The sequence below is a fragment of the Anser anser genome (genome assembly GCF_964211835.1).
Source record: "Anser anser genome assembly, chromosome: 14".
Lineage (NCBI taxonomy): Eukaryota > Metazoa > Chordata > Aves > Anseriformes > Anatidae > Anser > Anser anser.
The window spans coordinates 2561894-2589617 of NC_139735.1; the positions used below are offsets into that span (position 1 = coordinate 2561894).

The 27724-nt window shown below is 46.4% G+C and overlaps 1 protein-coding gene across 6 annotated transcripts in view; it reads right to left on the reverse strand.

The window, feature by feature from the left end:
- The window catches only part of FSTL4 (follistatin like 4), a 351120-nt gene that overhangs the window by 131186 nt on the left and 192210 nt on the right, over positions 1 to 27724 (reverse strand). For all 6 annotated transcript variants that reach the window (XM_083798912.1, XM_083798911.1, XM_083798913.1 and 3 more), the window contains one exon: positions 13692 to 13940. In XM_083798912.1, the coding sequence (XP_083655038.1) occupies positions 13692 to 13940 (249 nt within the window). The remainder of the gene's footprint in view (positions 1 to 13691; positions 13941 to 27724) is intronic.

The window sequence follows — 27724 nt, forward strand, 5'->3', positions numbered from 1 at the left end:
TTCGGTGGCAGTTTGCTCAAAGACCTCAGGCTCACAAGCCACCTCTGCGACATCCCTCATGCCAGCCTCCAAAAATCCTTGACTCACCATCCCGTTTCACACAGACTTTCTCTGGGATCAGCAAAACTCCTCCTGTGGGGGGTTCAAGGTCTTTCTAAAACCCAGAATAACTCTGAAGGCTGACTCTGTGCTGGGATGGAAACCTCTTTCCCCTGCAGACCACGAAGCCTGCAGAAAGATCCGTTTGCAGAAGAAGACTCATGAGTCTGATGGGAAAGAGGACTACTGGGAGCCCGCGAGGAGCCACGGGTTTTGCCCATGCAGGGGCTGCTGAGAAGAGCCCTTATCGCATGAACAGAAAAACATAAATCACCCTTTAAGGGAAGGAAAAAAAAGCATGTCAATTCTCCTCCCTGTTTAACACCAACAAAATCTATTTTTCCATTTATCCGCACCTTTTGTTGTATTGATCAGCGGCACAAAGTGAAGACGGTGGCAAAGTGTCTTGTTATAGAGCGCGGGTGCAGGGAGGTACAACGCGGTGTCACCGCGTTGGCAAAAGCCTGTGTAGGTCCCCCGTCACTCTCACCACTCCCCAGTGCTGTTAGATTTAGGGAGACTTCACGGTACTATCAAAGACGAAAAGGGATTTCAGTTTCTACTGGTTACAGCTGCTACAGTCCCAGGTACAGTTTCTCACGTTGATTATAAACAATTTTCATTATTGAACTCGTGCTTTCCTGATCAAAGATAACTGCAAGCTGTCAGCAGAAATATAATTGCAATAAACCACTGGCTAATATCTTACTTAGGTGCTTTTTGTTATGGAGCATTCAGGTTTTTTTTTACCCCTACTGTAACAAACATTAAACCAAATGCAATAATAAAAGCAAAATTAAGACCAGCATTTTCTGAAGTACTCAGGTGTTTCTTCTCTCCATCTTATTTACCATCGATCTCAGAGTAGATCTGTGTCAATGTTAAGTGCTTTTTAGAACCTTTAAACGTCAAAGATTAATGCAGGTGCTAACAGGCACCTTAGAAATACACGTAACTTCATATGGCAAGTCCTGCCTTTATGTGCTATAAAAACTATTTCATATAAAACTCTTTCTTGCTTGCTCGATATTTCAAGTATCTCAATAGGGATAAAGCTCACGTTGGCTCTGCTTTAGACAATACCTACTCACTCAGTATCTAATTCAGCCTAAGTCAGAACATGATTTCTACAACAGTTTAAAGTATTTTCTTTGACACACTAAGCTAGATGTTTTTTGCCTTCCTCAGAGCAATATTTTTTTTAGATTTTCCAACTCTACCATTCAGAAGTCACAGCAGTCTACAAACGTTATCCAAAAAAAACATACAAGTGTATATTTAAAAAAAAAAAAAAAAGAGAAATTTTATGCTCCCAGATCAAAACATTTCTTGAAGCACTTTGGCAGATGCAGCTTTAGGCTGCTTTGTGATCAAATGAACATTATGAGATGAAGTTAACAAAATGTCAGTAAATAGGTTAAAGATCTATCTAGAGATACAGTAATTCCACCTGATTACTTTGAAATGTCAGAGGTCTTCCCGCTCCTTGTGAGGGATGACGGCTTTTTCTGGAGTCATTCTTAGGAATAAGGAGACAAGACTTGGGGGTTCCAGGCAGCTGGGTTTCCTCTGGGACATGTACTTTTGGGACAACTGTTAGTATTTCATGTATGTTATTGTCAGGAAAAATAAGTTATTCTACTCCATTCCTAGAGCTTAGGTTACCAAAGATAAGACAGCACAGATCAGATGCCATTACAAACTCACTCCACTCTCATGACCCTACCAGCATCAAACAGGGTAAGGAGCATTTCTTAAACACTTCTTCAATTCTCGATCCGTTTTGAAGCCTCCAAAACAGCAAGACTGAAAGGAAAAAAAAATCTGAGCTGTGTACCTGTTTGTGTAACATGAGGAAAAACACCTTTGCCCAATGCAAAAAAAAAATTGCTGTCAATCTAAGAAAGTGCCAAAAGCTAACGGGAGCTGCCCAAACTCCCACCAGGGCAGAAGGGGGCTGTGGAAGCGTTGCCCCTGCGAACAGAAATGAAGCTGTTCAGTTTGGCTTTAGCAGAGCCCAAGGAATTGGCTGTAACTGATGAGCCCCAAGCTGCAACCTGTCCACCTTCCTAAAGTGATCTCCAAGAACCTGTGCTCCGATTTGCACCGACTCATTATGTAAAATAAAACCTAGCTGAAAGCCAGTGTGGGGCCACAAAACGCCTGCAATTATCTCTCAGTTCTGTTCCAGCACGAGTGCAGCAAAATCTCATGGGTTCGGAGGAGCTGGGATTTTTGTCTTAATAGTGCTTTACTTCCTTGACACCGCACTGCTTCAGCAAGATTTTCTGCAGGGCTGTTCGGCTCTAACAAGCTCTTTTACCATTAAAACAAAACCGAATGTGTCTGGGAGTACTAAACACGTTCCACGAGGCCCTGTTTTACTGTGACACCAAGAATGACAACGCCAAATTATGAGCCCAAGACAGATGTGTCCAGATGTGCGGGGCATCTCACACACATGCTGGGCACGGAGCTCCGGCCCGGCCCTACCTGAGGGGTCCCTGCTGCGCTTAGGTAGCCTGGTCCCCAGAGCTTCCACTTCTGGGAAACCATTCTTACCAATAATTTCCTCAGGAAAACAGCCACATCTCCCACAGGCAGGGTGAAGGATGAATTCTGATGAAAACCACGGTGTGGAAGAAATGGGAAAGTAACGGGAAGTCGGGGACGGAGAGGTGCCGGGCTGTGACCGTGGGCCCTCACCGCAGGCCCAGCTGAGCTCCATCTCCATGAAGGCTCCAGCTCCCTGCAGCGCGTCAGAAACCCACAGATGATCAACGGCTTCAGCACCCTGATGCTTTGGTAGCCTCCACTGCTGTATTCTTGGGAAACGGGGACAGCGGGGCAGGCATTCATGGCACGGGATTCCCCCCTCAAGTACAAATACTTCAACATTGGCCATATGAAAACAGCACCGTGGCAGCTTTCTTTTAGACTGTTTTACGGCTCGGGACAAAGGAACGCAGCAGAAGAGCCCAGCAAAACCCACCACATGGCAAGGGACACCCAAAACAAAGACATTTTTACTTCTGAATCTTTCCCTCACTAGATCCCGAGCACAGCTCTGATCCAAACCAAACTATCAGAGGTTGTGCAGGCCCACAGGTGACTTGGCTTGTGCAGCCAGCTCCCCTGCAGGGCACCCAGGTGCTGTGCTGGGGGACCACTACGGGCAGCTGGGGCTGCTGGCTGTCAGTCGTTAGTAAAGTTTACTCATGGGCAGGCTCTAAGAACCACATTCCCTAATGAGTCTTGCTTTAATTGGCTGTGCTGGTCCTCCCAGAGGAGCACCAAGTTAGGGCTTCTGCAGCAAGGAACTGCACAACCCAAGTTAAACCCCGCTTTGTACAAATAGGCAGGAACATTTGCTTACTGCCAACACTCCTGTTAGTAAACCAATTTGCTAAAATATTCATGAATAGCAAACTAAAGGGCCACAGATAGAGCCAAAGTACCTACATACAAAAATAAAATATTCGCCGCAAATGTTTTTGTGGTATTTACTCTAGATTTACTGGGGGAAATCAACAAAACGGCAAGAATGCCAAAAACCTCTGTGGAGGGAGCTGCTGTGCCAGGCCGGTAAAGAGGCAATGATGCTGCTAAGCCAAAGTGTTGTCCCAGCTCTAATGGCAAAGCAAAAGCTTTGTGTATGTTTTGGATGCGCTCAGGTTCCTTCCCTTGAGCCTTTCTGAGCAGGATAAATAAATAAAGTCCCGCTAACACCTCAGTTACTCGTCTGAAATCATTTCGAAAATAAAATTCCTCGCATTATTCCTGGACGACAGCTGCATTCGCTAAAATTCTCCTCATCTGAATTGCCAGTGGGGCAGAAGCAAAGCGGGCATGCAGGAAACAGGAAAACTCTGAGCCAGACCCGGAAACAAGACTGCAGTCATTATAGGAAGAGAGAAAACTCCATGCATTTACAGGGTGAACCTCTTGCAGGTGAACCTTTGTTTAGCCCATCAGGCTTTTCTGAGTGAGAACAACCCTCACTCGAAAGGAAAACGCAGACCTTCCTTTTGTTTGGACTCTTCATGCCAACACGCTTTCCACTATGAAGGTTGCATTTAAATACAAGTGCGAGCAAGCAAGTTTCTCGCTCCACGTTGTACAGTTCTTCCCACCTCTGAATTTTTTAACTGAAAGAGGAAAAAAACAATGAGCTGTGTTTTTCTCCATCTCACACTTCTATGATGGCAAGGATTTTTTTGTTCAGCAAGATTGTTACAAGACGAGGATGTTGCAAGTGCTTTTGCAAAACCGCAGTATTCCCTTTCCTGTCCCACACCTCAACACGGAGCAACATTTCGTGCAAGTACAGCAGCATAAAACTTGGGTTTAAAGCTGCTGCTCTGAGCACCATGGACAGAGCATCTCCATGCTTACAGACACCGTGGACCACAGCCACATCTCTGCTGACTGGTGCTCGCTGCATCCCTGCTCAGGCACAGCAATTCGGTAGCCCCCGACAGCCCGTGCCTCTCCTTCACCCCTGCAAACCTATAGGAAAAACTGCTCACGCCTTGGGATTTTTAAGGGATTCTTAGAGAGATTGGGATGATTTAACAAGAGCTCTGATAGCCACTTCTATGACCTTGAGGAAGTTACTGGTTGGTTCTCTTCTGGACTGCAATTTCTCCTCTATAACACGAGGATTACTATTTTCCTGGCACACGAGACTGTTGCAAGTTCTGATTCACTAATCTTTGTCAAGCATTGAGACTTTTTTTTTTCCCAAAAAATAGGAAAAAAAAGTTTCTTCTCAAAGAGTCGCTAGCAGAGTCCGAATCTGCAGACCATTAGCTCAGCACGTCAAGTTTTAGCATCCATGGGAACAGGCCCTTTTCACACCGAGGAGGGAAGGCAGATAACCTTACCACACGCACCTTGTGTGCCTCCTACTCGAAGACAGTCTCTCTACAATATGCAAAAAAGCAACCCGAGAATTACAAAGGGCTTTATTAGTGCCTCCTGCTGAGCAGCTCCGGCAGGGGGCTCATTTGAAGTAGCATTGCTCTGACTTCACGACACCTCCTGCAGGATTCCTCCCTCTTGAGCATATTAGCAAAAAGTGTTTGTTAAATCATGGAGCTGAGGCAGGAAGGGGAGCAAACTCCGACAGAAGCTGTATGGGTTTTTTCCTTGCAGTCACTTATTGAATCTGCGGCATTGGGTCTGTCGGGATCCCCCAGCATTCGAAATTCCAATTTGTTCCAAAGATTTTTATATTGAGCACCCAGTAAAAATTTGCATTTGTGCTGAATACCTTTTAATCAACTATTCTGAAATGTCAGTCCTTTTTATCTTTAAAGCACTTCTAAATCTCCTCTCCTGAGTCTCCCCTAATTCTAAAATTCATTTTATATATTCATTTTCCTTGAGTCAGTTTCCAGCAGCCTTTATTGCAACCTAATCGTCTTAAGTTTTAACGCTCATCTCTACCTTTCAACCTTTTCAGATTTCTTTTCAAAGCAATCTCTTGGTCTCTCTCTCTCTCTTTCTCTACGACCTTTGTCAGGAATCGCTGCCCATCGCAACTCTGCCTCCAGATTAACATCAGTTTTCCATACAATGAACATGATCATTTACCTAGGGCTGTATCCTAGAAGCATCTTAACACAAAAGCCAGCAGAAGTCATCCTAGACCTCTTCCAACGAAGCAGGACAACCTCCCGGCTGGCTGTGAGCATCTCTCAGGCTGTTCATTGCTCCTCTGTCAGCAGCAGTGAACTCTACATGGTGTGTACACCACCGTTAACTGATTTTACTTGTTTCAGTAAGAGGAATAATTTAAAATTCACCTGCCGCCGCTTCGCTGAAAATTAATAGGTGCTTGTAACAACAATAGGTACACGAAGAAATCTCAGCAAGCTGTTTGATCAGAAATTCAAGTGAATAAAACTTCAGTCTAAATATCCCTTCTTTAGGAGAGGCCTTGAATAGGACTCCAGGTGCAAAACTGAGTGTGGCCACGGAGCACCCAGAATTAGGTTGGATCCACACCCGCAGTGCCACCCCAGTGCTGGGCAGCCCTCCCTGCCAGCACCCCTTGGAAACGACACTGAAGTTTGCAGCTAGACACAGCTCTATTTTCTTAACATTTGACATGTGAGCAATCTTACAAATTACCGAGGAAGCAACACGGGAGTCAAAACTAGAACTATAAAGGGAGAAAAAATGCTATTGCTGTAGAAGAGTTGCTGCAACTGTGATGGTCTAAGAGCTAAAATGCGCAGAGTTTACAGGGAAAGGCAGTATCTTTTAACAGACAAACTTAACATTTGGGACAAAAGGCAGGTGAAATTTTGAGTGTACAACTTCTTTTCAGGAGTACAGGAGATTCAGCAACCCAGAGGCTCAGTAAACGCATCACTTTTTAATCCTTTCTTCATCCTATCATGCCCCACTTTTCCAGCACCTCTCCATTTCCTCACTCCCCAGAAACGAGCAGTTTGGAAAATCGCCAACAGAATGGTGAGAGCTGATAGCAAAGTTCAACAAAAGTAAGAAAGCAAAGATTTTCTCTAATGTTTCCTACATCGGGCTCTTTAATATTTAATTATGCTTTAAGCTCCCGAATTCACGGAAAACAGGTTAACATTAACCTGGTTTGCAGAGAAGAAAAGTGAGGTGGACTCAGTCCAGAATGCCGTCGCATCACTAGAAGCATGCGTCAGACAGTCCTGTGTCCGCAGGACTCCAACAGGTAAGTGCAAGCCACCTCCCTGGGTCTCCTCCCACATCCTTTACTTCGATTCTCCATCCTCTTCCTCCTCTGCTTTCAGTTCCCATCTGAACTGCTCAGGCTACGCACTGATCAAGCGTCTTTTAAAATGAAAACGTATGGAAAATAATCTTAAAAAAAACTTAAGATATCTTCCTACGAGATTACTGCTACCAAAGCCAGGAGCAAACTGCCTCATGTTCGCATCCTCACATCAATCAATAGAACTTCCACAGGTTCCCCCCAAGATGGATGCGGTCTGTTTGTAAGGAATTAAGCTGTCAGTCACATTTAGAAGGATTCAACCTGACAAGCCAGGTAAAATTGATCATTCCTCAAAAGTCTCGGTGGAGAGAGCTGAAAAACCAGCATGGGAATAACAAGAAATCCTTTTGGTGTATGGAATTCTGAAGCATTCGGTGTGTTAAGAACTGTATCAGCTCTAGTGAGAGCAAACACCTCTATGATATATAGCACTTATCTTTCTTTACAACACTTGAAACCCCGAATATGTTTGCATTGGACGCTGAAAAGCTCATCACAGGCCGGTCCTGCGCGTTGGAGACCCTAGCCTCCTGCCGGAGGCATCGATTTTACACCTCCCGATAGCTCTGCATCCACCGCGCTGCCACCAAAGCAGCCCGTCAGCAGCGCTGCAGGTTTAAATCGGCAAATATTAATTGTCAGCTGGGAAATCTGCCATTAGCTCCCACAGACTTTTCCAGCTGGAAAGCCACAGAGCGCTAAATGGAGCGGACTCCTCTGCAGCCTGCAGTCCTGCCTGCAATCCTGCTCGTCTGCTTTACAAGCGCTAAATGAGAAAAACCTTCAACACCTTCTCCGAGATGTTTTGAAATGCTATTTTCTCGAGCAAATTACTTCGGCAAGTAACAAAGCACAGAACAAACACATGGACAATAAATAAAGCACCAAAGAAACGAACCACCACCACCCGAGGCTGCATTCATAACTGCTCGAGATTGCTGCGCTGATACTTTGCACGAGGTATCAGCCTGGGGTTTTTTCCCCCTCCAAGTTTGTCATTACCTGTTTAAAAAAATACATCTAAGCATTGAAAGTTTCCTGTCAACATGCAGAAGATGATCGTTTTCTATAATTGGAAAAACTTCTTGAGAATTGGAGGAAAGACGTATGAGGAGATGGAAGTGGAAGATGCCACGTGCACAACGTCACCGTGGGACGGTCCAACGCTGGAAGGGGCCTCGCCACCGAGCCCCTCAGGGTCCCCTCCTGCTCAGTCAGGCTCCAACGGAGGTCGCACAGCCTCCCGGGGCCACCCATCCCCTCTGTCTTCGGGGAAAACCCTCTCCACGCACCCAGGCTGAACCTCCCCTTTCAGCTCTTCCCCTGGATTCGCGTCCACCCACCGTGCATGGCTGCACACAGCCCAGCTCTGCCCTCTCTGCCGCACGTGCACAAGTGTCAGGGGAGAATGATGCACTCGCAGTGAGCATGCACACCTGCACACGCGTGCACAAATGTGCAGGCGTAGGCACACACGCTTTGGAAGAATATGTACAGGCTTTGGGGTATGAAACGTTCCCGTGAGCAGCCGCAAAAAGCTCACAGCCAGCAGGGTGACCGCACGCTAACGGAGGGAAGGCAGGCAGCTGGTTTTCCACGCTGATTTCTTTCCATTTTCCACCCCAAATCTGTACAAAAATATGATTTATCATGGGGCATAAACTGACCTGGTGTGAGAAGGAAAATTACAAATATTTGCCTAAAGAAAAAAGGTATGTATTTTAGATAATAGGACACCAGCTTATTGAAAAAATTACTACTGACATTCTGGGAGAGCTAGGAGGAAGAAAGAACAGGACTAGAATACCAGAGCACAGACGTGATTTTATAATGCCGCATCTTTCCACATAAACCTCTCTCAGGTCTCATAAAATTTGAGATTTAGTAGAAGTTGGACTGAATAAAAAAATAAATAAAATGAATAAGGCAATCAGCACAGGTACAGGGCATTTCCATGATGTAAAGTTCAAGAATTTGGTCAACTGCTCTGCACAGAATTCACGCTGGAGCTCCAACCAAATCTGAGCAGCTGCAGTACAAAGCCACTCGAAATCCCAGCCAGCAAAGGAGAGCTTTTATTAAAAAAACACAAAACACCTGGATAAAGAGAGTTTGTCAGAACCGGAAAAAATAAGGAATGGGCTTGGGCAATAATGCAGCTGCCCTTCCTCTAACAGGGGCTTGACTGACAGCAAGGCACTTCGGGACTGCTGATCTAGAAGAAGACAGGGAGGAGGAAAAAATAAAGAGAGAGGAGAAAAATACTACTAAATCCTGAAAATGGAAAAACATAGCACTAAACAGAGATTTTGTTTTTTTTTCCAGTGTATTTACGCTGCTAGAGAAGTAAATTGTTCCTGTGTTTCTGGAGAAAGAGAAGAGGGAAGGGAAGAAAATCTGTACGGAGTGGTGTGTGTGCAGCTTTCGCTGGCCAAAAATAATGAGAGAAAAATGAGTGAAGAGTCTGAGTGGGTGTAAAAAGTCAAAAGGAGAGAAAAATGAATAGAAGTGGAAATAAAGGAACTGCTGCTATAGAAAAGCGAAGTGTAGTCCAAATCACTGCGCTAAAATGATATAGCAGCATTATGCAAGGCATTTATTCAGATAGGAACATATCCAGGCCAACTGCTCGTTTTGGACATCTGTGGGACAATTGTCATCATGAGCACAGATATCTTTCTGGCTTTCAGTTACTGGAGTGCTCTCGGGGAAGAGGAACTTCTTTCTTCTCCTCTTCGGCAAAGAGCAAAAGATTTTTACCCTTCTGCATTTTGCTCCCCGGTCAAAACCTCCAAGCACTTAAACCAAACGACTACAGAAGCTCCAAAAACAGTAAAAACACATTAAAAACAAACAAACACAAACGTACCACAACAACAAGTGTGAAGTAGAGAAGTCTCAAACAGAACCTTTTCCTACAGGAAAACCAAACTGTGTTTCATCCTGGTGAAGCCGACCAGATCAAGGAGGGTTTCACCAGCTCTGTGTAGGAGTGACATTTCTCCTGAGACCTCTGGATGCAGGATTTCTGCTTTTCAGTATTTTCCTTTGGGCTCCAGACTCCTAAGGAAGTTTTTCTACCTATTTATCAGTTGTTTTGTTGACTGAGAAAAAGGGAGAACGTTTGTATTTTCATTTTTAACTCCCGGGCAGCACCAGGCAACTGTGCTGCGCTGGAGGGTGCAGGATGAGGCCCGTGGAGATGGGGCTGGCTGGGACCATCCCAGCTGCCCCAGGCTTTCACGTGGCTTTGCCACCGTGCCCATCCGTCTGCCCAGCCTCACCCAGCAGGGCCAGCTCCAGGTCTGCAAACTGAGCCCTCCGAGGAATCTGCCAAAGACCGGGGCGATCTGCCCCCGTTTGCTAACACCAACGGTGCCCACACGCGGTCCACGCTCACCCAGCAGGCGAGTGCTTCTCCAGGTTGCTTTCAAAACCACGCGTATTTATGCCAGTATTTATGCCATGGACGCATCTGATGAACATGCACTTCACACATGATGAATATGTTGAAAGGCCCACACAATCCTTTCCCAAATTACCGATCGCAAACAAAACCAAGCTCTTTGCTGTTCCCTTCGTTATCAGCTTACTGTGGATAGACCTCGCTCGGTCACAAGAAGGGAATCGGGGTCCTTTCGTCTCTGCTGTACTTGAAGGCCATCCACTTTGTCACCGATAACTGGGCAAACTGGCAGAGCGCACAGACGCTATCTGCAGCGTCACTCGGATACTTCTAGGCTTTAAATCTTAATGGGAGAAGGTAACTGGGACAATAAAACAGGAGGGAGCCCACTCATCAGCCTAATTACGCTCAAATAATTAAACTGTCTACTTGACTAAAAACATCTAGAAAGCACGTGCCTACTGATACACACCCAATAGCTAGGTGAAACAATACTTTTTGCACCTTTAAGATTTTTCTCCAGTTGCAAAGTCTTACACCTTATATTTACAGTGCTACTGTATAAATCTCTAGATTAATAGCTTAATATAAATTTCTGTATAAAAAAAAAATTCATTCTCGGTTTACAAACAGGAGACTAAATTACATTGAAATGAAAGGATGCACAGAATGTTACCTGGGAACCACATGTCAGAAACCAGAGCTGAAGCCAAATATTCCTCAGTCCCACTCTGTCTGATTATTCCCCCCTTAAACTCTTTTTTTTTTCCCCTACATTTTATCTCTACAGACAGTGGTGAAAAGTACTTTACTTACTCATGCAGGAAGAGAAAGTTTGCTTCTTTCTTCCCTTCCATAAAGCTTTTATTTTGCTGAAGAGCAGATTTAGGCAGTGCCCCATTGCAAGAGTTTACGGGTTACTTTAAAGCGGGACACGAAACCACTGCTTTCTGACATCATTTCATGGTGCGTTCAGGAAAGTATTCAAGCGTGACATTGTATCATTAGGTATAATACAGCCATTCCAGAGGCACTGATTACTGCAATGAGAAGTCATTTCCTTTAACGGTGTATGTGATAAGGAATGAATAAAAACGCAGGCCAGAAACACCACTGTAAAAAGGTAGGCTACGTGCAAGAATGAAAAAACTGTCTGTAGGCCCCTTTTTGGGAGGCAGGGAAAGGAAACCTGTGGCACCACGTGGGCTCTGGGGGGCTGGTGAGCAGCTGCGAGGTTAAGATCTGAATTTCCCCTCCCCAACCTCTCCAGGACATTTCCCGTGCTGCAGCCCCACCTGCCTCCTACTCAGGGACCGAGGCAGCTCCCAGCCAGATCCGTGCCCCGACCCGACTCCATGCCCAGAGGCAGAAATGCCAGCAGCAGGAGCAATGAACACGCAACCTTTGTGGATGCTCCTTTTTAAAGCAAACCCTACAACAAAACCCAAACTCTTCACCTGGACCTGCTCACGTTCTGTCCCTGCAAACACGCCTTTAAGTGATCCATTTCCACAATTAACATCATACCAGGTCTTCAAGGCACAAGAACAGTAACGTGCTCCTAGCTACAAAGGGTATCACGAGGATATGTTTAAAAGACTCTCTAAAAGGACCCCTCTGTCTTAAACAGGCTCCTCTAGCACCATGCACTTGCAAGCGTTAGTAAATGAGCGCCTGTGATGGATAGCTGTGCATACAGCCTAACTCCTCAGGGGCTGAAGTGCCCATTGAGCTGGAGATAAAGGAATTATTTTCATATTTGATCACGTAAATGTCACTGGAGATATTTGCAACAACCCACTCTAATCTTCCTGTAGGTATACGGAGTTATATCTGACAATGGGTTTTCAAGATACACTCTAGTGAAGCCTTTGTAAGACCTCTCATTAGAAATAAAATAATTTAACGACTTCTTCCACTCCCTGGCACTCAATCGCATGCTCCTGTTACTGCAGCCCCACTTGATTTGTGGCAATATGGTAGACAGCCTACAAGATATGAAGGGAAAAGACAGAGGACTCTGTCCCAACAGTGATTTGGTGCAATGATGATAACGAAATTTACTGTTGTACCCATCATGCAGCTGACAATGTGTGCATCCTACTGGTAACCAGGACTGCCTTTAACATCATCACAGCTGAGCCACCATCACACCTGAATGCCCATCAGACTCGGGCCTCACTGCACAAGAGGAGAGGCAATACAGGAGTACGAGGCTTCCCCTGCCCCAAGAAGCCCAAGCCCATACCCTCCTGCACATGGCCTCCACGCACACTCCTAACAACCACACTGCTTCCCACGACGGGCATAACAGAACCAGCAAATCCAAAGCAAGGTTTGAAGTTTTAGATAGAAACACCCAATTTATTCGTCGCAGGAGCCCATATTGCTGTGAGCTAAATCTCAGCAGTAAGCCAGCGAATTTGGCAGAGTAAAGGAATACCTATTTTTACCTATACATTGCATACACATTTATGCGGCTATAAAGTTTATCCGAAGATTGCATAAGTTCTTCTGGAAAAAATGCTGCCAAAATAACAAGCATTTTGGAACAGCTGCATGATAAGCGTTGTTCAGAGCACTGCTCCTTTCTGTGCAAGGACCCAGCCTCAGAAAGGCATTTCATGTGTGTTGCTTCTGGACACAGCCATTTTTGCAATGAACTGACTCGCTCCTTATTTTCTGCAGTAATACATCTCCAGCACCTTTATCATTTCTTTGCCTCTCGCTGTTCTTCTGTTCTGATCGCACACTTTCCAGTCATCTTACTTTGTCTCAACAGCTTTTTTCCTTTGCCTGTGTCATTTGCCTAAGCAGGCCGCAATGCAATTACCAGCTGTGGTGCCTTTTAGGAAATGCTGACCCCATGGAGCTGATGGCTCCCGAAACGTCCCCAGCATGTCCACCTACCAAATCTGTTGCAAACCCCACTACCAGAACTCGTAAAGCAGCTGGTGGACCATACTGCTGAACTGAGACTGAGCTTCCACATTCAGTTTTAGGAGAGAATTATGATTTTTTTTCTCATTTGCGCAACAAACTTCTTAAATACCACGTACTTTTTTCATAATGTCTTGGTCTTGTTCAGAGCCTTACCAAATGAATCAGCTCGTAAAAAGTTATTACACTGGAAGCTGTAAGCACTGAACAGCATAACTACAGCGCACACAATACATACAGTGCTGTTAATTATTTACTGGATCGCAGTTTGATTACATTTTGGGTGATGACACCCAGGGACTTAAGAGCTGCATAAAACATTGTTATGTTCTACAGAGTCCCAGAATAAACCATCCTTTAAAAATTAATCTCTTAGAAATAAAGCATATTGTTCAGCCATTTATCAGGATTACGGTAAGATGAGTGATGGAAGTTCTGCAGAAGTATTCATTTTTAATGATGCCCTACCTTTGAAGAAACAGTCCTTGCTGTGGATAATGTAGATTTTCTTCCTCTGCAGACACGAGGCTCGATGCAGTTGACAGTGATTTTCATAAAACTTGCCATCAGATCCACACACGGGCATGTAGCTGGACTTGCAGTCTTCCACGCACCTGCACTCGGGCTGATTGGTGTCCTTGTTCACAACGCACTTGCTCCCCCGGCCGCAGTACTTCTTCTCGCATGACGCATGCAGGCCATCCTCACCGTAAAGCACTGGCAAGAACAGAAAAAGTCGGTGTTAGCAGTATTTACCTAACAGAGCATGTTCGTCTGCTGTAGTGAGTGGCACAGCAATTCCAAGAGCAGGAGCTAAAAGGTTTCCGAGGCTAAAAGCACATCTCTTTGAACAGCAGCACAACGGCGATCTGGAGAGTGTCTTCACATCTCCCAGCCCTGAGTCATGGAAATATTAACCACGTGCTGAAAGTGCTTTCCTGAAAAGTGGTGGGCACGGGGCCACTTGTTCTTTCAGGCTTTTGCAAAACCAGACCCTAGAATAAAACCCGAAGAGGGTATTTCAGTGCCCAACGCTTGGGCATGACTTGCACCCAGAAAGCAATGCTGAAGTCAACATTCTGGCAGACTCAGAACCCACGAGGAGCTTCTTTCCATGCAGCAAGTGCCCCAAGTGCCAGCACGCCAGCTTCTGGAGACAGAGCTGTACTGGGAGCCTAAGCACCAAATTGTGAGCCAGGAGCAGAACGTCCCTGAGGCCAAAATTCGCAGGGATTTCAGTGGAAGTTAAGACAGACAGTTACGGAGAAATAAACCCCAAGAAGCAAGGAAAGCAAAAGAGCCCCCCAAGAAAGAGTGTCACCGAAGTGAAGGGAATATTACAGGAAAACACTTCTCAATGTAAAAGTGACCATAAATATTTATCCCTACTCTCTGAAAACTGACATATACAGAGAGAACATTTTAAAAACGCATTGGATAAAATATTCTGAGTATTCCTGTACTATCTGCTTTTTGATACTATTGACAGGTTGACGGAAGTGCCCTGGCACTAAAACATTTTCTGCTTCTGAAGTTTCCTCACTTACTGGCTTACAACAGAGCATCACCATAATTCATACAGGACAGAGCACTTCCAGACAAGCCACTGCTCAGAGAAATGATTAGCATTATACTCAATGAAGAGAGTTTCAGGAAATTAGATTGTTCTATGCTAATTGGAGTACACAAAGTTGAGAATCACAAAGGGATGCTGCGGAAGGCGTAAATAAAGCAGGAATAAACATTCAGCTTCGCGCAGCCTGCCCCCAGCAGCAGCCTCCGGCTGTGCCCACACCAGTGGCTCGGGCTGGACCAGCAAGGCAGTTGTGAAGCAAACCCACTGCCTGTATTTACCGCTTGCAGCTTTGGCTATCGGGGAGGTTTTGGTGTGTGCCGTGTGTCCTGTGTTTGGCAGGAAGCTCAGGTGGGAGCAGTGCTCCAGACGTGCTGCAGCGGCCAACGGGACAAGTCCTGCAGAGATCCCAGCACCACAGCACCCTCCGTAACACACCCAGTGCTCTTCCCTTCAAATGTTTTCCAAGGAGCAGAACTGTCCAGCCTAGAACAGACCAAATCTTACCCAGACCTCCCCATTACACGTAACAGATGTGAGGAGCACCAGCACTAGCTACTTCACCCTACTGGCCCATTTGTATTGTGCCAAATTCCCTGCTAACAGCCACGTAGTCCCTGGTTGCCCACCCACTTCATGCCACTATGAAACGTCCCAGCGTTGAATCCACTTTTCACCTACTAGCAACCGAGGGGTTAAAGCGTGTTCACAAAGACGAGCAAAAGTCTCTACAAAACCCCATTTGTCTCGGTTCCCCTTAAGCCTGTGTTTTTATCACTGTAAATCTGAAAGGGGAAAAAAAATCTGGTGTTGGAGGATTAACTATTTGACTCAATAACTCATTAAAATTCCTCCAGCCTTGGCAAGCGAAGAAATATTGACTTTTCCTGACTCATAATAAACTAGAAGGTCAAAGCATCTCTGACAAGTGTAAAAAGTACAGTCCCTGGAAGGAGTATCTGAATATTCTTTATTTAATTTACTTACTTTTCCAGAATTTCTGAAAAACATCCTGAAGAATACAAATTTTGTGACTTCTGGGAGACCTCACTGCCAAGGTCAGCTGCACTCACAGCCTCTGCTGTAGATGGGAGCAGCACAAGGGACTGGGGCTCGAGGAAGCGCCGGCCGAGCACCCTGCTCCTCTGGGTGGTGGGACCCGCACCTACAGGTGCGTGGCTCGTCCGCCACACGACCTGCTTTGACACTGCTCCTGATGATACTTAAAATCAAGATTTAGGAGGTATTATTGCCTCTAGAAATGTAATTCAGATAAAACTGTAGTAAAGCCGTTCCTATGCTGTCCCAATCGCTAAAAATTGATCTCATGGACCTAGCACCTGAGGACTCCATCAAGCATCTCACCAAAGGTTTTCTCCCTCCTTGGTCATGGTGGCTGCGTCCTGCCCAAGCAGCTACCCCAGGCACCAGCAGCAGCAGCAAAGTCTTCCTGGAGCCTCGAGTACTTTCTGTATTTTGATTTTTAATACAAACTTAGCATTACTGAAAACAAGCACTACTCCTACTGCAATGGAAATTTAATTTTTTTTTTTTAATGATACATCAAAGATTTGTTTAACCACCGGCTTCTAAAGCAGACAAAATACTCTGGCTTTTCTATTACTGCCCTGGTTACTATGGAGAAGCCACAAAAAGCCTGCTTACTTTTATGCCTCACTCGTTTTGTTCACAGTTTGGTTTCTTCTGCGCTCCCAGATGGAGAACTCCTGTCTGAGCACCCGCGAGTTGGTGAGGGGAGCGAGGAGAAAACCCTGCAAAGAGCTGCAACTGAAAGACTTGCACATTTGGTAACCCTGATGTACAAGCCCACTGAAATCAAAGCGTGCCGCCCCTCGCTGCTTTTCTGCCATGTTATTAGAAGTGACTGCCTTCCCCGCTCTTACAAGGATTATTAAAGCCAGAAATGGGAAAGGTAATCAAGTGAAACTACCAGCTAAGTGCTCGCGGAATTTATGAGCCCCACTGTACGGCACAAGAAAAATATAATTTATTTAATTTATTAGTTGCAAAGAAAGTCATTTACTTAGGTTAAAAATTGATCATCTTGCAAAACAAGCCACTTTTCAACACTAATTAAGTTTAACCAACATGGCTAGTGACTGAATTGTTACATTACATTAAAGTCAGCTTGATGGAGAGAGGAAGCCCATTTGCGCACATCCACAAACGCATTTTGTGCCTCAAATTGGTTTCTGGCTGCCCCCGAGAAATTTGGGATTCCGGTTGAAAACCAACAAAATCTTGGCACAGGCAGTAGAATAACCGAGTTTGGGAATTTCACAAAGCTGGTTCATCTAAAAGCGAGACTTGAATAAGAAAATGAAGATGTTATTGCGATGCTTAGACACTGGAGAACACGCACCCACGCTGCTCATTAATTCATGAAGACTGAGACCTTGTCTGCCTTTTACATGCCACTAAGTATGTCACAGATCAGACCTGAGCTATCAGACAATTATTTTTGCTCCCAAATACAACCCTGCTCCTTACTTCAGCAAAACTCCCAAAGCGTTCCAGGAGAGCTGGGTCAGCGACAGGCGCTGACTGCAGTTCAGACCGAAGAGCCAAACTCATCACACGCACAGCGAAACCAAAACCCAAGCAGCTCTATCATACGGCTACTCGCAAAAAGTTCCTTAGACACTACAGAAATGTAAATTACTACATTTACATTAAAGAAGTCAGTTTGGCTTCAAGTACCAGTGAGCTCCTGCAGGCGGCCGGACATCCAATTTTCTTGCTGAAGGAAAAATTTGAGACTTTACATCGGGACCGGAGCCAGAGACGGAATAACTAAAACTGGAAGCTTCTGCTCCATATCCTACAAAGGCAATGCTGCACCTTACAAACGTCGTAAAACAATAAAATAAAACCCTCCACAACATCACAAAAATATCCAGTCTCCAAACTTTTTTGTTTCCAAGAAAGAAAGCAGTGAGGCAATGGGTAAGGAGCTATTTCCTCCTCCCACATCCCAACATCTCCCTTTCCTACATTAAATAATCTCCTGTGGTCTAAAACGTCACACCTGTAAGCACTATTTACTGCTGAAAAATGTACGTTGCTGGTACGCGCAGGTGTGTATACATAAATTGCACACATACCCAGGTGGATTTGCTTGGGTATTACACACACCTATTTACACACACAGAGTTATGCACATACAACACTGCCTAGACGCTTCCCATACACTTGACTTGCCACAGCTTTGCTTTTGCTGATAACACAAAGTCAGATGCTGCAGCACGAGGCCTTAAACCTTCCCTTCCCAGCACATATTTAACATACACCTTGAATAACTCACGGCTTCAAGTAACAGAAGTTCAGCTGCGTGACTATTGCACCTGGCTTCCCTCCTGGTAGCAAACGCGTGTGCTGTGCATATTGTTAGGAGAGCAATAAAATAAGAAAAGAAACACAAAGCAAGAATTTCATAACAATCTGCTCTACGTGTTTCTTGGTTTTTCATTGCTTGCCTGTTGTGAAAATGTAGCAGCAGAGAAGCCACAGGGAGTCACCTGGTGTGGGGGCACGGCCACGGCGCAGTCATTACCTCTGCCACCAGCCTTTGGTGCTACAACTTATTTATTTTTACAAAGCACAACCAGCGACTGATCCTGGAGGAAAATTCAGAAAACGAGACGTGCTTCAAGCATACGTTTTGCTAAGGATGCAAACTATTCCCTTTCAAGGTTCAGTAGGCAACGAGGGGAGGCACCTGTAAGCAGGACAAGAGGGATGCGGCAGGCTCTGCAGGTGACGACAGAACATCCATCACGCTCACACCGATTTTATTCTGCACGAAGCGAAAGGCAGGATGACATGCAAAGCCTCATCTGAGCAAAACCAGCAAAGCCTCCCAAACAGCAACATGATTTCATATTTTCCAGGAAGGGCTCTTGCAGAGTTTAAAACCAACACAGACACCCAAAGGAAAGGCATGCTCCGAACAGGAGCACTGCGACAAGGAGTCACCGTGCTGACACCACCACCAAGGGAACTGCTTGATCTGAGTCTGCGGTTTAATATCAAGCGAAGTTCAGTAACAACAAGCAGGTATTCTGCAAAATAGGTGATTTTTTGCCCTATGTCAAATCCATTTAACCACGATGAGATCATGATTAAACAATATTTTTGGATGGTATCATGGTATACGAAGAGTATTAACATGAAAAAAGAGGCAAGACATGTAAAAATCAAAAGATCTCATCTATGTAAAGCATATACACAGATATCCAAGGCAGAACTAGCAGCTGACACGAGACCACGTATAATTTTATCCTTGCCATGAAACTCAACCATGCACAATTTGCTTGATTGTCCTCATCCTGGAAGAGCTGCTAAAGAGGCGATTCATAAAATTGTTCTTTACCAAGATTTTTATCTAAAGTCATCTATTACAGGTACTTCACACTGAAGGCACTGCGATTCCATTATCCCCGCGCAGGAGGTGCAGAGGCGTCCCCAGGTCTCCAGGACGGCTGTGCTGCTGCCAGCAGAGGAGCTGACGGCAGGTTTCCACAGCCTCGATGTTCCCCTGTGCACCGGTACGTTACGTGCTGTGAACACCCCCGTGAATTTGGGTAGCATGCACTAACACATGCACACACACGTATTTTGCTTGATCACACATTTAATTGTCTCAGTGGTGCACGGTGCAAAGAGTGCAGAAACTTTCCAGTATCAGATGTGGAGGGAACAGATCACGTCAATACTTTGGTTTCTTTGGCAAAATTGTGTGTCAGAAGACCGCACTCTTCTGAAGGAAGGCAATGAAATTCCCATAGGTCACCGCTCAAAATCACTCTTGTTGCCTTTAATCTTTCTCATCAATCCGTTGCCTGCCCCATTCCTTCACTCTCGCTCTCAGGACCCGCCTCGCTCTTCTTGTTTTCAGCTGTCTTTTATCCTCTGACCAGCGCAGCAAGCCCTGACGCTCCATGGGCTACTATAGAACATATGAGAAATCAATAACAGTGTCGTGCATCCTTCTGCTATTCCTCTGACAAAGTTCTTGTGGCAGAAACTGCGAGAAGGTTTGAATCCGATAATGAAACAACTACAGGTGACTCGCGTGTTTTCCTGGCGATCTCCCGAATTGTATTACCAACGGAGTTGCCAGAGGCAAGCTGAACAAACAAGATGCTTCCAGATGTGTGTTATTAAGCTTTAAATCCATCCACGCACGTTACCTTCTGTTTATTCCCATTTCCCTCTCCTTACACACCACCCGAGGCTTCCCCCGAGGGCTGCCTGCCCTGCGCTGCTCACCTCTCCCATGGCCCTTCTGCCTTCGGGAGTCACAACCTGGGGGAGCCACAGGTCCTCCCGCAGCTCGTGGCAATGCAGCAGTCTCTCACTTCCACCTTTTCCAACATTTTATTCCAAAACTTTACAAATTTACCCTGACTTCATCCACTTCTACTGGGAGGAAGGTAAAATTCATAAGCCAAGCAGATCAGCCACGCTGCAGCGTAAGGGGCGCGGATACGTGCTTGGCCATCGCTCACCGCACCAAGTTAAAAAAATCACTGAACGCCTTGTTCTTGACCCATCGATCGTATTATAAAAACGCCAAGCTTCCCTCTAAGGGGTATCCTAAAGTCTCACAGAAATTTTTTTTTTTGACTCATTACCTCCAAATAAGACCATTCACTGGAAAAGTATTGTTTTGTTTATTGTATGCTTATTTTTGCCTTACATGTGCACAAACCAAATGTTATTTCACGTTGGATAGAAAGATTTTTTTTCCAGTTTCCTGACTACTTGTATTCTCAGTCAGTGCATCAATTTCTCAGGCTCACTGAGAAAAAAGAAGAACAAAAACAAGAAGCCAGCTCATTGTGTTTGCCTCAAAAAAGAACATTTGTCTATTATTTTATTTTTGGTTGGAAGAGAAATAGACAAAAGGCTTTTGCAATTAATACTCATTGAGCTTATTTCATTTAATACTCATTGAGCTTATTCCATTTTTTCTTGAATTCTGCTCTTAGTAAAAATCATAAGGCTTGCACCAAAGCATACAACCGCCACGGCAGGAGGTTTCAACGTGATGGATTACAGGGACATCACAGTGTCATCGGAGCAGTACCTGTGTCAGCACCTCCGTTAACATTCCCTTTCCTTTAAGGTATATTTTGTGCATTTGAACCTCACAAATGAAGTTTCTTTCTTCAAAAGTATTTTGCAAGCTGTAAGGAAGCACGGCCCAATAATGTAAGAGAAAACAACCAGACTTTCACCTGCTGCACTCGCTGCCAGGCGGCTGGCACTGGTACAACCTAAAATACCACGATTATTGCTGGGTCTTCCCGTAACTTCCACATCCCACCCTGCTATCCCTGTAACTTGCAGGTGCTTTGTGGCCTAGAGGAACGGGCTTTACTCCACTCCACCAGGAGAAGCGTTTAACTCTGCAAATATCGCAGGGCAAATACGCAAAACGTGAATCCTGGCAGAGCCACCCCGAGCCCCTCACACCACACACGGGGCCCAGAAATAACCTTCCCAAACCAGCCTCCTGCCTCTACCCCAGGGAAGTTCTTGCCCTGGGAAGGAAGCGAGCGTGAGCCTGCAAATCCACTTCCAGGGACAACTCAGTTTGAGGCAATAAATCCATGGGCTCCCTTAACGGGGACTGGGAGAGGAGGAGGGGGGACGGTAATTTTCAGGGAAAGAGGTTTCTAGAGGGAGTCTATCAATAGCTGCACATACGCCCCTGTTACCTGTCATCTAGTACAATGCACCACGGAAAGGAGACAGCTGCAGGGAAAGGAGGGGCTGGATTCCTGAAACATTTTGAGTGCGCCTATTTCTGAGCATTGGCAGAGTTCTGTAAAACTTGTCGTTTGCTTGAAAGATATGGAGAGAAAAGGAAAAGAGTATTAAAGCTATTTAGCTGTAATGGAGTTTGTGTTAGTGCAGGTGTTTTGTATTTTTTTATTATTTTTTTTAATTCTCCGCAGGTGCAATGCTTGCTTGACTCATGGCTACTTCACTTGATTGAGGAGGCAGCACCGGCAATGGGATCAGCGGCGTTCCTCTCACACCTACATCAGCATAAGCGTCCTGCTGGAAACTGTTGAGGTTGCATGGTGCCTTTTCACATTTCACCCCCCCCCCCCAAGACATTTCATTTATGTTTTCCTGGCTAGATGTCTTAGAGCCTCACACATTACGAGCGTAAGAGCGCTCCCGCACAGCACAAATGTGAGGCCAGAGCCAAAGGGGTCCATTAGGGCAGAATTACAACCACGCCGCTGCTGCACTGGGACACCGGGGGATGGACACGGTTATAAATCGGTTCTGAGCCACTCTTCACAAAGGGAAATAACTGGTGGAGGGACCCTCTCACAGGCTCCACGCTCTGAGTCAGTTGTTCCCTTGTCCGCACGCGTCCCCTTTCCATGGGGAGGGGATCACGGAATTCCAGGCAGTGAGAGAACTGCAGCACGCAAATGAGCGCAGGAGGCAAAAGCCCCAGAAGGAGCCTGCAGCGATGGTTCGGCAGCGTCCCAGCTGCCACCCTCCCTCCGACTCCTTCCTCTCCACTGCTCGTTCAGCTCTCCAGTGAAAACATGAGGAAAAAGCGAAGCCCTGAGGAATATCAGCTCGAAGTGGCTGGCCAGTACAGCGTAACAAAGCCCAGCTGCCGTCTACAACCCTACTGTGGTCTTCAAGGGCACCGCCGACAGCCTGCAGATGATCCGTAGGACTCAGCAGAGTATTTTGCATCTTTTCCAAGTAAGGCTTTCCCCAAAGTTTTACCTGTGTGCGTGCTGGATCGCTTGATGGGGTGAGTGATTTCCTTCTAGGCAAGGGGAGGATGCTGTGTACCACATCCAGTGTGATCCCTGTCCTCAGGGAAACCTCTTCTGCACGAATGGCTTCAGAGGGATTCCAGAGAAGTCAGTGGGACAGTTCGGAGAAATCAGCAAACATTCTCCACTCACCAGCTGTGCCGGCACAAGAAAGGCGAGCAGGGCAGCAGGAGGGGACTCCCGCCACGAGCCCCCACGCTCTGGCACTGACTTGGCCGTGTTCCGGTTCAAGCTTCCTTGAAGCTGCTGAAACAATCTCATGGAAGCATTTTGAAAAGAAATCTGTATGTGTACATACAGATATATTTTACAGTGAATAACCGCTGCAGGAAAGGACACAACCATGTCCAGCTATGAATCAAATCCTCTCTGAACACAGGAATTGGTGCTCCAGCAGATGGACCCCCAGCAGCTGGACCCGCACACTGCTTGACCTCGCCTCCACCAGCTCTGGCTCGTGCACAGCTGAAATGGTTTTCACAGCTACTCTAAAACCGGAGAGAAACTCACACATCCAAGAGCACAGACCCACCGTCGCCCACACATCCTCCAAGCCACCAGTGAGATCTTTCCTCTTCACCCTCTGTGCCAGGAGCCTCGCTGCCAAAACCCTGCACCGAACGAAATTAAATTTGCCACACAAATGGGATCCGTGGGAGCGCTGCCCGACTGCCTGCACCAGGCAGGGATGCTCAGAGGACAAGGGCATCGCAGGCCTGGTGCACATCGCTGCCAGCGTGGGCAGGATGCAGCCCGCTCGGGAGCGGGACGCGCAGGCTGCGAGCCAGGGCTGCACGGAGCCAGCAGGCAGCCAGCCCCTGCCAAACGCCTCATTGCTTGAAAACCCTCCCAGCTTTGCGAGCCCCAAGGGAAGCTTTCTAAACCAGCCAGTTGCCAGAAAGAGGGGCAAGCTGAAAAAAAATCAGGACCGCCTTTACAATTAGTAAGAACAAGGGATGTCTTCTTTTTTTTTAATGAATTATTGAACATTTCTCAAATAAGGTTGATAAAAGCTACCAGGAACAAACCACACTCGATTTCAATTGATAACAAATCAAACCCAAAACGACATCTGCCAGCAGGACAGCCACAAAAGACAAACACACGCATTTCATTGAGACTGCGAATGAAGCTTAGATGAACACGTCACCGCCCAGCGCCGGGGATGTGCTTCGCAGCTCACCGGCTGCACAAGCCCTGCTGGCAGCGGGCTGAGGACGTTCCCGGGGGAAATTCGGACGTGGTGTCCAGATGTGGGCACCGCCAGGCAGAGCCAGCCAGCTTCGATTGGGATGTCACCAAAACACACACACACAGACCAGGACACGGTCCCCAACCTCCCCAGCTATAGACGTTGCTCTGGCAACTCCCTGTCCTCAAGTACGGGAGCCAGCAGCGCCTTCAAGCCTTAATTCGGGGCTGGTCAGCGTGAGTGAGCAGTAAATGCTCCTTGAGCTTGAAGCCAGCCTGAAACATTGCCACAGCACAGCACGAATTGATAGCCATTTGCATTCCCCTTTCCCATTCTGTTATCTCTAATGAAGCCCTTTTCCAAGGCTACGAAATACGGAGAGAAACTCTTTCCTAAGCAACACCACCCGGTTGTTCTGCACCTAATGCTAATTCTTGCAGCTCTCGACTGGTTTAATTCCCTGTTTGTGTCTGTGCTGTTATATTCCAGCACTCCGGTATTTTGCGTGCAGACCTTTGTATTTCACTGCCTGCTCCGTTTGGGGCCAGTGTTAATTCACAGAAACCATCTCTTTCGGGACAAAACCTTGACATTTTGGCCACTCTCATTAAATGCTTCTCCGACCAAACAGCTTGCAGTTAATAAGAAGTCTTCCAAGGCTTCGTCCCTGAGGCACGGCCGTTACTCAGCCCTCCTTCCAAGGGATTTTACTTTCTCATCAATACAGGAAATTACCCCAAGACTGTACTTGAGGAGGATTTCTCTCTTTCTTGAGGTAGTTTGATGCCCGCAGAGCTAACAATTGTGCTACTGAATACCAGATCTCCTCTCCCTGTTCCCGAGGTAAACGTGCCCATTACCCTTAGTGCTGCCACGTCACCCGCTGCCAGCATCCCTGTCTCAGGGCATGGGCTGTTACTTGCCCCATTTCTCTACAAATTCAAAACAACTTGAAGTTTCTGAAAGATTTTCTCATAAGTCCCCACCCTATTCCAGCACTGCCTGATACTCCTTTGTCTGTCAGCCGTCCATAACTTCAAACTTGTTCTGACGGATTAGATATTAAGAAAACCTGTACGAAGGGGATAGAAGTATATGCATCAAAATCTTAAGCTCCTAACTTGAGACATCTTTTTTAACCCCATTTAGCCTCCAGCAGTTACTCCCCCACCTGCTTCTCCTACAGAGAAGGACAGAAGAATTAATGCCATTTCTGACGGACTGCAGGCCTTTTACTCCCCTCACATTTGTTTCCATGCCAAAGGAAGCCTCGTAGCAAGCCTCTACCTGATGGAGCAGTTACAGCCTATTGGAAGGATAACGCAATAAAATAAAACCTACTAAAACGCTATTTTGAAAGTGAGAAGCCTTCAAGCTTCACGTACTGTTAAAACGGACTCAGAGGGTATCCGCACAGAAGTGGAACATTAACACTGAAACGCCACCATGAGCTACTTCATTTTTTTATTCCAAGGACTAGGAAAATCACCCATTTCGCAGGTTGAGTCACAACACGGAATAATCCAGAAAAGGTGAAAATATGTAAAAATGCCAGTAACAAATTAAGGGTCTCGGCAGTGAGTGCTTCTTGTTTCAAATATCTTGAATTTAATCTGAATTTTGTTAATTTGCACAGCTGGCGATCTGGTCTGGTAAATATCACAACTAGCAAAGCGCTGGACTCACAGTGATGCGAGATGTGACCATCTTCCTAAGCCTCCATCCCTCCTCTGTTTGCAGACAGCAGCAACGCAAACAACAGCGCAAAGCGAGGCCCCCCAGCTGGCTGACCCTCGTGGGGGTCCCTGCGAGGCCTCTCCCCGCAGCCCAGGGGGCAGAGCACGGCCCCCCCACGAGCTGTGCCCCACGCACAGCACCAGGGAGCTCACCAGGGCCTGCCCAGTGCCACAGGAGCAACGCTTGTTCGCTCATGCACCTGGCGAAAGCGTGCCGAGAGCTGAACCTACCACGGTTTGTATAAGATAAGAGTACGCGTATTCACCGCACTCCCTTTGAAAGTGCTCTGCACAAAGAATAAAAACAACCACAACTGATAAAGTCAACAAAACGTTGCTTCTCCTCCAAAGCAAAGGCACCGAATGGAAGCAGGGTCACGTTTAATAGTGGGAGAGGAAAAGCTTGGGATAAAAGGCAGAAATAAGCCACAATCATCAGTTATCAGCATCAGAGTATACTGGGCTAAAGCAGCATTAGCAGACTTCTTATTCTTTTAAGGCGGGTAATGGAATAAAATCTGTTTCAGTGCAGGGCACATCTCCCCTGTTAAGCTGATCCACGCCAATACAATACAGGCCTGACCACACAAATTGGGAAGAACAAGGCGTGCTGAGACGCCCGCGAGGCCAGGCTATGCGTACATCTGCACGTTGGTCAGATCAGGGCCACGAAGCCCACAGAAACCCAGTGCTGCCAGTTTAAAGCTGAGCCACCAGGCGAAGGACGCCCAGCACGGAGCACACAGTGCAAAAGGACAGGCCTCGCATTCAAATCCAAGGCTGGAATCAGGCTTTTCCATCAGTTTACAGTTCAAATTAATCCCCCGGTGCCTTAGAAAATAAGAAAAAAACAGTAAATTATTCATTTTCAAATTGAGGGACAAAGCAAGCAGCTCCCCAGCCTGCCTTCCCAGTCCCTGCCATTACAGATTGCTCCTTGGGACGAGCACGAGCAGCTCCCAGGCAGCTTTGGAGGCAAGACACAGCGATGAATCGGATCAAGAGAAAGGCAAGAGGAGCAACATTTTGCACAGTACCTTGGGAGTGCTGACCAGAAAGGAGAATAGAAACGAGAGTCATTACATTGGGCTCCACAGTGAGAACAAGCACCCAGAAACAACAGCTTTTACCAATTTACCTGAAGTTACAACCATCTCTAGCATTACTTTTAACAATGTCAGCAGGAAAACAGTCTTGTCAGTTTATCCACGAGAGGGAAAAAGCCTGAGAATCTAAAGTAATCTCAAAAAAAAAATACAATTTTCAAAGGGGCTGTATATTAGCAATCACAAGAGGAGCAGAGCTAAGCAAATGCTGACCACCCCGTGCTGAAGACAGCCCTTTTCCCTGCACCGACAGAGCTCAAACGATGACTGGACTGGGCAAGTACAAAGGCCTGGGGATAAGTTCACTTTAAAAAACATTTGCTTTAGAGAGAAAAATGGTGCTTATTCACCACCAGCGCGGCTCCTCATATCATGTCCATTGCTCCCGGACTGGCAGGGCTGGCCTCAGCTCGCCTCCCGCCCCGCTGCGCTGCCCCACGAGGAGGAGAGGAATTGCTTCAACCCATCCCGATGGGCCAGCACCCCCAGAAGGCACCACCCAGCCGCTACTGTGTGCTCGTGGCAGACAGGATTACTGGCAGCGCTGAAAAGCGAAGTCCTCTGCTCAACGCCACACTGGGGACGGCAGCTGCTTTCCAGCCCCGCGCTGCAAATGCCATCTTGCCGCAGCTTTCTATACTAATGGGGCCTATTTTCTCTATAGGGGAGAAAAAGGCAGGGAGAAAATTCAATTTTTAGGCTTCCGAGTTCCCTGTCGATGCACATGTGTTCCACCGCCCCGCTCCCATTAACACCCAGCATGGGTAGCTCCGAACAACCTCACAGTTGCTGCAAGCTGGGATCATCCAACAGACAGAGCAAGCGTTTAAAAAAAACAAAAGTTTTATTTCATTTGAAGGTTTTCTGCACTAAATAACACGGCACAGATTTGACTTAAAAACCCGTATTTCAACAGCAATATTTGTTGCCAGCTGAAGCACAGAGCAGGGCCTCCGTCGCCACTCGTAATCGTCCCCGACACCACCGGGAGCTGCATGTGCAGAGCAGGTCCCTGCGGGGGTCCTGGGGGTGATTTACTGACTCCAGCACGGC